General features: G+C 52.4%; 1 protein-coding gene across 1 annotated transcript in view; it reads right to left on the minus strand.

Annotated features, from left to right (window-relative positions):
• Nucleotides 1–262: 262 nt before the first annotated feature.
• The window catches only part of CREB3L1 (cAMP responsive element binding protein 3 like 1), a 34780-nt gene continuing 22432 nt past the window's right edge, over nucleotides 263–12610 (minus strand). The window contains exons 4-12 of the mRNA XM_038563456.1: nucleotides 10059–10137; nucleotides 8164–8321; nucleotides 7320–7469; nucleotides 7108–7166; nucleotides 6844–6912; nucleotides 4953–5052; nucleotides 3903–4029; nucleotides 1096–1363; nucleotides 263–972 (exon numbers count right to left, since the gene is read on the minus strand). Coding sequence (XP_038419384.1) covers nucleotides 936–972; nucleotides 1096–1363; nucleotides 3903–4029; nucleotides 4953–5052; nucleotides 6844–6912; nucleotides 7108–7166; nucleotides 7320–7469; nucleotides 8164–8321; nucleotides 10059–10137 — 1047 coding nt within the window. The 3' untranslated portion in view covers nucleotides 263–935. The remainder of the gene's footprint in view (nucleotides 973–1095; nucleotides 1364–3902; nucleotides 4030–4952; nucleotides 5053–6843; nucleotides 6913–7107; nucleotides 7167–7319; nucleotides 7470–8163; nucleotides 8322–10058; nucleotides 10138–12610) is intronic.

Consider the following 12610-nt stretch of genomic DNA (forward strand, 5'->3'; position numbering starts at 1 on the left):
AAAGGCCAAGACTGGCTGCCAGGCCTCTCTACCTCCATAGGCAGCGCAGGAGGAGGGGCCGCGGGGTGGGGACATTACAGCAGAATCCTTTGTCTAGTTTGAATCCTGCGCCCAGAGGGAAGAGGGAGCCTGGGAGAAATGCCTTTCACCCCTGCCCTCTCCAATGAACCCCTGGCAGGACATAAAATCAACTTCCCCTTTTCACTGCCTATCCCCAGGTCCTGGTCACCCCCCTCCATGAAGAAAGGCACAAAGTCAGGAATTGATGCTGCATCTTTTTTTTTTTTTTTTACTTTTGCCTTCTTAAAGCATGTGCTGAGCTGATGGATGAAGCAGTCTGGCAATTAAAAAGGCCTGGCGGCTTGGGCGGCGGCAGGGGGAGGCCAGATGAGGGCCCGGGAACAGCAAAGCCCGCACTAACTTTATAAAATATAAAACAAGGGAGGGGTGAAGGGAGGATGGAGACTTGTAAAATACAATATCTTAGGGGATTGGCAATAATAAAAAATAAGGTTCATTATTTACAAACAATTTCTGTTCTTGGTCTCTGTACAGTGGGGCGGGGGTGGGGGGGTGTGTCGGTATGTTGGTGGGTGTGTTTGCGGGGAGGGGGCGGGCAGGCAGTGGTCGTGTTGGTCATGATGAGAAAGGAGGGGGTTAGCCCAGTGAGTGGTTTATCTGAGAAGGACGGATGACTGTGGGAGGGAGGGGTGAGAACAGAGTGGTCGGCCCAAGGGAACAGTCCAAATGTGGTGGGGAAAGGAGGGGCCCTGGTAAAGATTGGGGCAAAGATAGGGCTGGGGAGAAGTGGAACCCTTTCTCCTGGGGTGGGAGCCCAGGGGACAGGGGTACAAGCTGGATCCGGGTTAGAGAGCAAGACAATCCCTCTTCTGGGTGCCAGAGGGTAGGTCCTGTGTCCTGGGTCTTGGCGCGGCCTAGGAGAGTTTGATGGTGGTATTGGGGCCCAGATCCCTGGAAAGAGAACAGAAGTCTGGGGTGAGTCTGTCCAGTGAGGAGCTTCTCACCTCTCTGCATGCTGGAGCAGAATGTGGGTGGAGCCTGGGACCCTGGGATGGCAAAGGGCCAACCACTTACCTCTCACGGAACCACTCCTTGGGGTGAGAGAAGTCGGGGCTGGTGCCGTTTCCACCGATGTCTTTTGGCCAGGCCTCACTCAGGTACTTGGTGGTCTCGTGGGTGCTGTCCAGGTGGTCATGCTGCAGGTGGTCCTGGGGCCGCTGCTCCGCCGGCCCCCCGGGGTTGATTTCCCAGCCATCTGGGGGCTCCACAGGCAGCAGGGCACCGCGGCCATCCTCCCACGAGCCTGCCCCCTCGTCATAGAACAGGAGGCTCCGGGAGGGCACTGGACAGAGAACTCATGGTGAGCTTCAGTGCAGAGGCTCCCTGCTCCCAGCCACATTCCCAGCCCAACAGTGAGGGATGAGGGCCCTGCAACTTTACAGGCCTGAGTTTGTTGAGCCCCAGTTCTAACATTTCCAATTGGTATGACCTCAGGTGAGTCAGGCCTTTGCTTTAACCTTTCTGAGCCTTAGTTTGCTCATCTGTAAAATAGGGATACTAGGGCCAACCTCATAGAAATGTGGTTTAATGAGACAATCTGGGGAAAGTGATTGAAAATTGTTTAGGGAAGAACTTGGAGAAAGTAGTTCTTCCTAAGCACTGGGTACCAGGGTGGGCATCTGAGAGTTGGGTTCTGATCCTGCTTCTACTAACTCACTTTCTGTGAGAACTTGAATCAATCTCTTCCCTTTTATTTTTAAATTTTTTTGGTGAAGATTTTATTTCTTTGAAAGAGAGAGCACAAGGGGGGGGGGTGGAGAAGCAGATTTCCCGGTGAGCAAGGAGTCTTGGGGGAGTAAAGGGGGGGTGGGAGGGAACAGCTAGGCAGAGGCTTAACCCCCCTGAGCCACCCAGGCACCCCCTTTCCCATTCTTTTTTTTTTTTTTAAGATTTTATTTATTTATTCATGAGAGACACAGAAAGATAGGGAGGCAAAGACATAGGCAGAGGGAGAAGCAGGCTCCATGTGGGGAGCCCAATGTGGGACTCTATCTCAGAACTCCAGAATCACGCCCTGAGCCGAAGGCAGACGCTTAACCACTGAGCCACCCAGGAGTTTGCCCACCCCCTTTCCCATTCTAGGCCCTAGTGTGTCCTTCTGGAAAATGAAGGAAAAGAAAACACATCTGTTGGATATCTCCTTTGTGCGTGGCATTGTGCAAAGCCCTTTGACCTGCATATCAAATCACTCATATCTCACTGAAAGTCCTGGGAAGGAGATATTTTTAGCTCTGTTTTATAGAACAGGTAACTGAGTTTCCAGCTTATCAGATACTTGGGCTTACGCTGGAAGCCAGAGGCAAACCCAGGTCCGTCTGGCTCCAGGATCTACCACCACCTTCCTGCCCTCAGGCCATGACCTAAGAGTCTGTGTAAAGGGCACTCCCTGCAACTGAGCAATGTACCTGCTCTGAAAGCCAGCCAGCTCTAGAAGCCAAGTCCTACCACAGGTGCACACTGGGAGTCTGCAACCCACTGCACTCACTCCAAGGAGCTCATTCATCCCCTCACTTCCTCAGACTCTGGCTTCATCCATCAACATGGCCTCCACCTTCCACATCCCTCTCTTCCTCCAAATTCACCGGAAGAGGGCCTCTCTGGCTTTGGAGAATGAATTCATGACTCTCAAGGCCTCACACCCCCTGCACCCCACCTCCCTCAGCAACTGTCCTGAAGAAGAGTCTCTGGCCACACATGTCCTGGGAGTGGCTTTCAGTCAACCACTCAACGCCTCCACTTCCTTTTCCTCTAACCCTCCCCACCCCTTCCACCTCTGAAGGCCCTGCTGGTCTAGCTCATTCTCCCTGCCTATCCCTCCTGAGTCCTATTCCTGCTGTCTCCTCCCTCTTTGACCTCCCATCCGTTTCCTTTTCCTCCTCCTGCCCTGCCAGACAATTCCTTCCCAGGGAGGAAGTTCCTCTGTAGGTCTACCTGAAGTCCCTTCTGCCTCTGGAAATCCATACTATTCTTTGCCGCACCCTCTACCAGTTCTCTCCTTGCCGCCCACATATTGTCTCTCTCTTCTCTCCTCTTGTGAGGTCTTCAAAAAGGGAGGGAATGTGCTCCTTTAGTAAGCGCCTGCTGTGTACTGAACCCTGTGCTAAGAGTGTATGTGCATCATGCCATTTAGTTGTGATGACAACCACGCTCAGTGAGTGCAGAACTGTAACTCCTGTTTTTTGGATGAAGACATTTAAAGCATAGGGAGCTCAAGACATGTGCCCAAGGTCCCGCAGTCAGCAAGTGGTGATGGCAGGCATGACCAACTCTGAGGCCCAATGCTCTTTAAGCACCGTACCTCACAGTCACCCAGGGGATGGTAAAGGTCTGAGCCTGCAACCACAACTGCCCCTCCTCTGCACACGCCTGACACTACCAGTGGATCCTGGCTCTCCTTACACGGTGCTTCGGACAGTCACCACCAGCTTATTGGGTAGGGCGCTGGAACCTCAACTCATTTGTTGTCCCAGGTGTGAAATACTAATCGTTTCTAGCAGATGCCCATAACCACAGCTACTGTAATTCCTGGGGGTGGGGCGGTGGGAAAGGGCAGGGTGGGAACATTCCCACTATCCCCTAAACCACCCCCACCCCCGCAGGCCACTCTTGGGTGGGCTGGGATCGGGAAGCCTGCATTGTGGTCCCAATTCCACAATGAACATTGAATAAATCACAGACCCTTTAGGGCCTGTTTCTCCATTTGCAAAATGAAGAGGTCGAATGAGATGTTGCCAACCTGGAAGCCGGCCTCCTCTCTTTTATCTGGCTTTTGCCCCGAAGTTGAGACTGAGGGAAGGTAGCCTGGCTCAGGAGGCACTCACTCTGACTGGCTGTGTAGACGCTGTCAGTGGCCATGGGGTCTTCCTTCACAGTCTGGGAGCTGGAGGAGAACTCAGGGAGGCAGGGCACAAGTGAGCCCAGCACCAGAACGAAGCACAAGGCTGCCACCTGGTAGTAGAGGGGGTGGGGGTCAGAGCAGATGTGGGGGGTGTGCAACCCTGGCCATCCCCAATCCTTCTCCCCCAAAATCAATAGGTATAAAAGGCCCATATTTTTCCAAGAAAGTAGCACCCAGAGCCAACCACCTCCTAGATGTGGGGTCTTCCACCCTTTAGGGAGAAGGTGGAGGAGGCTGCTCAGGCCATCTCAGCCCATCGTAGGGTGGGGGGCCACCACAGTCAGCATTAGAAAAGGAGGGAAGTGGTAACACAGTTATTACCTATAAGGTAGAGGAATCAGGATAGGAAGAAAGGAGTAGGTGGGGGCTTTTAGGAGGAGACAAGGATGGGGGACAGAGCATCACACCAGATTCTCAGCAGGAGGAGCTAAGGGTCACACAGCTGGAACTAAGCCCTGCCCACATTGTAACTGCCTGACAGCACTAGGATCTCAGAGGGCCTGAGGAGCCATTAGCCGGGAGGCAGCAGGCTGCACATTTCCAGGACAGAGTGGAAGAGGGACCTGTGGATGCCTGAGCCACACCCTGCACATTCTTTTGGGTTTCTAGAGATTTACTCAGCCTCCTTCTCACTATTTGTTCCAGAAAGCAAGAACCAAGTCCGTACTTCCTTGTGTCTCCCTAAGCCCCTTCCCCCCGCAGGGTGTAGAAGCTGCCTCCTGAAGGAACTTGCCTTGCTATCCCCTAGCTGGGTTCATGTAAGTCACTACACATCCACATTGTGTTAGAATTGGTCAGGGATGGGCATGTTCTAGAAGGCTCCATGGGCTTGGGGAGAGAAGCTGGGGTCTGCAGGAGCCAGCTCGCCAGGCACTAGGATGGTGTGCCCTGGTGATGTTGCCAATCCCTCAAAGCTCTGCCTGCCTTCCTAGAAAGCCAGCCTAGGGAAGACTCGTAGTTGTGCAGCACTTACCATGAGGCAGGTCCCAGTCTGGGTGGCGGCCATCTTGTAAGGTCTTGAGATCTTGTTGGTGACCAGAGTCTGGAGTTTCTGCAGCTGCTGGAGCAGGGTCCTGAGGAGGGCACAGTGGTCACCCAGCAGGCTCTGCCCCAGCAGGCATCTCTGCCTCCTGGAGCTCTCCCAGGGAGCACCTGGGCTGGCTTCAGACTTCACTTCCACACCAGGAGCTCGTTTCAGTCAAGACAGAAAAGATTACCTCCCTCTTGGCTTCTCTGTGGTGTGGCTTGGGGAACTGGGGCCTGTCTCGTGGTGAATCGCTGGGTCAGTCTGTGGGAGCTCAGGTGTGCCTGTGAGGCTCCTGGCCAAAGTGGGCTGGGGAGGAGTGTCTGCCCCACCTGGGCCGAGGTCACCTTTTTCTTCACTTACACTAGCCAGGGCTACATAGACTTTCCTTTCTTTGTACCCCATATCTCCCAGAGCTGATAGGAAGGCTATGCCTGGCAGCTGTCTGGTGTATAGTGAGGGTCCGGTAAATGGTAGCTACCATTTTTGTTAATCTTGTTGCTGTTGCTTTTATCACAGCATCTGTAGCCTCACTTCGTTTATATCCATGCATTTCCACGTCAGTCTCCTTCACTAACTGTGGGCTCCCTGAGGGCGAGGACCGGGTCCCACCCAAGGTGGAATTCTCTGGGGGCATACACAGGGGGGTACTCAGCCCACGCTTGGCAAACAACAGTTTAATGGTCTCTTTCCTCCACCTAGCCGGGCAGTGGGGTTGCAGTTACCAGAATGTACAGCAGGTGGCGAAATAGCTCCAAGGGCCTGGCCCTATTTTGGGCCAGAGTGGAATCTGGGCCAGAGGTAGAGGGGTGAGGGGTGCGGGCTCCCGCCCCCCTTCCCTGAGTGGGGGGCATTCTCCAGGTCAATCGGGGGAGTGGCTGGATCCTGCTGGAGAGGCTGGGGGAGAAGGAAGGAAAGAAGGAAAAAGCCTTCTGTTGAGCACCTGCTACATACCAGCTGTCGCCTGTCATTTTAAATTACCCCAGCAAATAATTATTAGAGACCTACTGTGGGCTCATCGCTAGGCACTATCAAGAATTCAGAATAACCATAAAAAAAAAAAAAGAAGAAAAGCTAACATGAATTGAGTATCCTTAAATGCCAAGCACAGAGCTGGGCCCCAAATCCTGTGAGGTAGGGCTTCTATCATCCCCATTTGGACAAAGCAACTGGGGCCCAGAGAGGTTTCACAATTTTCCCCAATCGAAAAAAACAGCAGAGTGGGATTAAAAAGCCCAGGCTGCTGCTAGCTGGCTCCATACTGAGGTTTCTCAAAGGGAATCGTGCCTGCGAATCACTGAAGGATCTTGTTGAAATGCAGATTCTGATTCTGTAAATCGGGGGAGGGGCCCAAGATTCTGCAGTTCTAACAAGCCCCCAGGGGTTGCTGATGCTGTTTGTTGGTGAGAAGAGCTCTGAGTGGCAAGCACCTACCCCAGCAGTTCTAATGTTAGGGTACGTTGAAATCACCTGGAGGGCTTGTTAAAAGGCAGATTGCTGGGCCCCCCCTGGGAATTCCTGATTTAGTAGGCCTGGCTTGAGGTCTGAAAATAAGCATTTCTAAAAGTTCCCAGGGGCTGCTGCTGGTGGTGGTCTGGGGAATCCTGCTTTGAAAGCCACTGTTCTACATCAACGGATTTAAGTGGCTCACCTGCCCTGTCAGGTGTTTAGAGCTATGTGCGGAGGAAGAAGGATGGGAAGCCAGGGTTCCTGTTTCTGGGGTTCCTGTCATCCTGAACTCAGTTACCTTTCCTGTCTCCTGCCTCCCAAGCTATGCCAGACCCAGGTGCTGGCGGCCGAAGGACAGGGGGCCAGGGAGTGTGCAGGAGGTGCCACTCACCTGTTGGCATTCTCCAGGGTCTCTACCTTCTTCCACAGTTCGTTGTTCTCTGATGTAAATGTCTCCACCCTGAGGGGGCCAAGCAGACACAGGCTCAGGGGCAGGCCCCAGACTCTTCCAGGGCCCCTTCTGTCTTGTCCGCCACACCCTGTGGCATCCTATTCCCTGAGCCCCCTACTCCAGTGCCCTTTGAGGGAGCACTGGGGAGAGCAGTGCAGCCTGGGGAGTGGGTCCCAGGCCTGCCCCCCTGCCCAGGATGCTTACTTCTTTTCTAGACATTCCACGTACTCCTTCTTCTTACGGCGGCTCTCCTGGGCCGAGATCTAGAGGGGGAGGCCCCAAAACAGGGGTTACCACAGTCACACAGCCATTTCCAGGGCCCCCTCAATTTTAGGGCTGGCATCAGCAGGGGAGCAGAGGCTTCCATCCACCAAGGGAGTCCTAGGGGCAGGGCCAGGGTCCAGCTCATGCTTTACCTTATTCTTGATTTTTCTCCGCACCCTCTTTAAGGCCTTTTCTTCAGCTTTGGTGAGGGGGAGTTTCGTGGGGATGGGGTAGCCCTCAGCAATCAGGGTGCGTTTCTCCTCCTCTGTCAGGAGCAGTGGCCCTGATGTCCCCTGTAATTTCTGTGGGAAGTAGGATGTGATGGTTAGGAACCAGAGAGCCACCAGTTCAAATTCAAGCTCTGCCATTTACTACTCTTTGTGTGACTTGGGGAAGGCATTCAACTCTTCTAGCCTCAGTTTCCTAATTTGAAGAAGGGTGGGTCTGAATTAAATCCAATAACATGTATCGACTGTGCTGGGAGTCCAGCATGTTGGGCACTCAGTATACTTTTGCAGGGTGGGGGTGGGGGTGTCCCTAGATCCCATCCTGGAATCTACAACCTCAAAGCTTACTTTTCCAAAGCCCCTAAAGAGCAACCCCCTCATACCCTAACAGTCTTCACTTGGGAGGCTCCACACAGGACTCAGGGCCTAGCTCCATGTTTCTTGAGCGATTTTGGGGTCTCCAAGCAGCACTCCTTTGGAGGCAGCCTGGGCCATCCCCCCTGGAGGTCAGGAATGTCAAGTTCTAGACCTGACTTTGCAACAGTGGGGGTTTGACAGGCCTCTTGGACCTCTCTACCTGTGTCCTCTTTACCCCAAAGCAGGATTTAGAGATTCTCACTCCCATCTGCCAGGCAGGCACTTCTCTATGAATTTTAATGGGGATGGGGGATCAGGCTTGGGGCTCCCCAGACCCTTTTCCACTGGTTTCATGTAGAGTGGACTTACTCAATCCCTTGCCTCTATGGTTAGCCCACTGCCAGCTGCTTACGTGAGGGGCGGTGAGAAGTGGGGAGGTGGAGATGGCCGTGGAGGAGCGGGCCATGGGCCGGACAGGGCTGGAGGGGGGCAGAGAGCGGGGACTCTGGGAGCCGTCACTGTCGCTGCCGTGGCTGCTGGGGGGCGTCAGAGGCATCTGCACCAGGTCCTCTGGGGAGAGTGGGAAGGGGGGTGGAATCCAGGTTAGCAAGGTTGCATCCCACCTCTGCTTGGACATCAGAGGTCAGCCAGCCCTGACATTGTGGGGAAAGAATACTGGGCCTTGTAACAGCAGGAGCCCCTCTGAGCTCAGAAGTTGATTCTTGAATGCCATCCCATGTCTGACGCCACAGAGACCTGGCTCCTTTAAGCCTGGTCCTTGGTGTAGATACCATGGAGGCCGGATTCTTGAAGTCCCCCCTCATCCTTGACTTCACAGGGCCTGGGCCCTTTGAGCCTCCAGCTTGGTAATCCCAGAGGTGACTGGAGTTTGCCCACAGCCAGACCCATGGGGATTAGGCTGGGCAAGAAACAGCCTTAGTCACTTCCTTTCTCCCCCACTGCAAAACATTTAGCCATTATCAATCCCAGGATTTCCACTTGCAACTTGAGCGTAGCAGGACAGCAGGCTGAGGCTCAAGAGGAACAGCTGCATCCTCCTAGACTCCACCCCAGGCTGCCCCCTGCACGAGTCCTCTCTCCCTTCCTGGACTTGGAGTTGCCTCTCAAGGATGTCATAATGTAAAGAGCCTGGGACCTGGAGTCAGAGGGCTTGAGTTCAAGTTCTGCTGCCACGCGCCCCAAGTGTGTGACCTATAGTCCTATTTGTTAACCTCTCCAAGCCTCACTTCCCTGTCGAAAGGGGGTACATTGGCTGCAGGGAGCTGTGAGAACCCAATGAGCTCATGCATGTGAAAATGCCTTACAAATTGAAGGGTACTCTACAAGGTGATGTGTTTTCACAATGGCCCCTTTCCACCTTCTGTGAATCTTCTCTGTGAGGGAGTGAGCAATGTGAGGGTGAAACTTGGGTGTTACTCATCTTTCTAAACTTTATGCTACTCAGCCCGGGGCCTGATACATAGTAGATGCTTAACAAATGTTTGGCTGGGACACCTGGGTGGCTCAGCGGTTTAGCGTCTGCCTTTGGCTCAGGGTGTGATCCAGGAGTCCCAGGATCGAGTCCCACGTTGGGCTTCCTCCATGGAGCCTGCTTCTCTCTCTGCCTAAGTCTCTGCCTCTCTCTCTCTCTCTCTCTCTCTCTCTCTCTGTCTTTCATGAATAAATAAATAAAATCTTAAAAAAACCCAAAACCCCAAATGTTTGGTGAATTAGTGAGGTAGGATTGGAAAGATTCAATTAGCCTATTCTCCTTCTGGCCAATCCAAGAAGCTTCCTCTGTTGCCTTTTCCCCTGTCAGGTCTGGGGATGTGCTTCCAAGGCCTCCTGGGGAATCTGCCATCTTTAACTCAGATGGCTGCTATGAAATTGGCCCTTGCTATTTTGTGATCTACTTGGGCATAGGAACTGTCTTCTCTCTTTGCTTCCCCAGACATGCCCAGTGAACACTTACTGGATGGATGGATGGATGGATGGATGGATGGATGGATGGGTGGACAGATGGATAGATGGATGGATGAATGGGTGCATGGGTGGCTACAGAGTGGGCTTCCATTAGTGAATGATGGGGGGGATTAGAAAACAAGGTGAGGGTGTCAATAACAGAGATAACAGTTATCGATTGGGTAAGAAGGGGGCTGGAGGGATGGAAAATGTGCAGGGCAGGGAGGAAAGCATATTCTGGGGAGAGATGGTGGGTGTTGAGGGAGATGGGTGGGCTGGGCCAAGGGAGTAGGGATGCTGTCTGCCCAAGACTGGAGAGGAAGGTCCCTCTCTGGACACACTTACCTGGTGTCACTTTGAGGAACTGATTCACCTCCTGGGGCTCTGCTTTGATCACTGGCAGCTGAGTCATCTCTCCTGGGGCCTGAGGAAGAGACAGGTCCAGCTCATCAGCTGCCCTTGGGGCTGTCCCCACCATGCCATTCAACCCACCACCCTTCTTGAGTCTGACAGTTTGCTCTGCACAATTAAGGAGATGGCTGGACACAAGGTTCTGGGCACAGCCCAGGGGGAGGAGAGGCAAGTTCTCAGGTTTGGAGAAGCCAAGTCAGATCTAAAAGAAAGGAATGATGATTAAGTAGTTAGTATAGTTTAGATCTTTAGCTTAGCGAAGGAGGCTTCCTGTGGCCGCCAAGCCCAAGCCCATCGTTTTGGTGGAGGCTGCCACTGTGCTGACTGTGAAGGCCACATGGGCCTGGGTATGTGGGCTGCCAAGGGGATGAGAAGTAATGTCTGGCACATTGTAGCTGTTCCGTGAATAGTTAACAGCAGTGCAGACGAAGAAGGCCTTAATTGGCTGGGGGCTCAGGGTGAGCTCTCTAAACAGCTGAACTTTGACAGGAGTCTTGAAGTATAAGTAGGAGTGTTCCAGATAAAGGACAGAGCAGGTGATAAGTGAAAAGAAAGGAATTCCAAGCAGAGGGAAAAACATGTGCAAAGGCACAGAGGCCAGAGAGCACGGCCGGATCTGGAAACTGCAAGTATTCAGGGTGTCCAGGGTGTAGGGAGGGGTATGTGTCAGGGGTGGAGCAGTAGGAAACAAGGCCAGAAGGCCTGGCGAGGGGGTGCCGTGGGGGTGGTGGTAAGATTCCCAGAAGATAGGAAGGGACCAGACAAAGAAGTTTGAAACCATAAGGAGTCCCTGATGGTTTTTTTGCAAGGGACTGGCAGAAATAGATTTATGTTTTAAGCAAACGTGCATTCCTGTTTATTTATATTCCAATTTGCTGTTCCAGAAAGAACATCAAGAACATGCATGGCCTAGTAGGGATTTACCCCCAAAATACAAATGTAGTGATCCAAAGGGACACCTGCACCCCAATGTTTATAGCAGCAATGTCTACAATAGCCAGACTATGGACAGAGCCCAGATGTCCACTGAGAGAAGAATGGATACAGAAGATGTGTACACACACGTGTACACACACACCACACACACACACAGAGGAATATTACTTAGCCATCAAAAGAGTGAAGTCTTGCCATTTGCAATGATTTGGATGGAACTAGAGGGTATTATGCTTAGAGAAATAAGTCAATCAGAGAAAGACAATCATATGATTTCACTTATAAGTGGAATTTAAGAAACAAAACAGAGGAGTACAAAATAAAACAAGATGAAATCGGAGAGGGAGACAAAGATAAACTCTGAATCATAGGAAACACTGAGGTTGCTGGAGGGCAGGGGGGTAAGGGGATGGGATAACTGGGTGATGGGCATTACCGAGGGCACGTGATGTGATGAGCACTCGGTGTTATATGCGGCTGATGAATCAGTGACCTCTACCTCTGAAATTAATAATACGCTGTTAATTGAATTTTAAAAAAGTACATGCATGATTTCTTAGACATGATCATCAACATGCATCTAAGTGGTGTTTTCTTTGAGGAAGGCACTGTGTCGTTGGGTGCTAGATTTCAGGACCAAGTCTCCCCGCTTTGGGTCCACAGCCAGAAGAGAGAGGTCATGATATTGTGGGTGAGACACAGAATCTCCAATTTAGGTGGATGAGTAAGAATCACAGAAGGTTCAAGTTGGCAGGGCCCTTGGAGACTCCCTGGTCTACATCCCAGTTCAGCCCTCAAGTGACAGAGGAGGCACTGTGATGCAGAAGGGTGGGTCACACCGCCCATTACTGACAATGCCAACTTCTGGTTCCTGTGCTTTCCACAAGGGCGTTGTGATCTCGCTGGAGTGGGAAGTGTGGGCTCCCAGGTTTTGTAGGCTGAGTTTGGAATGAAGTTTGTTATTTCTGTGTGTGTGTGTGTGTGTGTGTGTGTGTGTGTTTAGGGAGAAGGGGAGAGAGGTGGGGGAGGGGCAGAGAGCAAGGGGAGAGAGAGAATCTTAAGCAGGCTCCATCTCACGACCCTGAGATCATGATCTAAGCTGAAATCGAGAGTCGGACGCTTAACCAACTGAGCCATCCAGGTGCCCTGAAATTCATTATTTCTGACTGTGTGATTGATTCTGGGCAAGTGGCTTAACTCTTTGGGCCTCAGGTTCCTTCTCTGGGGCACACACCCAACCTCCCAAGACTCTGGCTGCTGCTGTTACTGCTGCTGCTGTGCCTTCCCTTCCTGCTTTGACAAGGCCTGAGGAGTCACTGAGCCAGTCTGGGAGATGGTCTTGGAAGAAAAGATCTTCCCCTTTTGCAGCTGGGAGTTGAGAGGGGCTGATCTTGGCCTTTGGCCACATACACTTGGATCAGGTGAGACGTGTGGCCAGCAGGGGGCAGAGGCAGTCAAACCCTGAATCTAGGGATTTTAAGACCGCCCTTATATTGTAGACTCCAGGCTAGAAGCCCCTTAGAGGCAATTCATGCCCCCATTTTACAGAT

The sequence above is a fragment of the Canis lupus genome, chromosome 18 (assembly GCF_011100685.1).
Source record: "Canis lupus familiaris isolate Mischka breed German Shepherd chromosome 18, alternate assembly UU_Cfam_GSD_1.0, whole genome shotgun sequence".
In the NCBI taxonomy this organism is placed as follows: domain Eukaryota; kingdom Metazoa; phylum Chordata; class Mammalia; order Carnivora; family Canidae; genus Canis; species Canis lupus.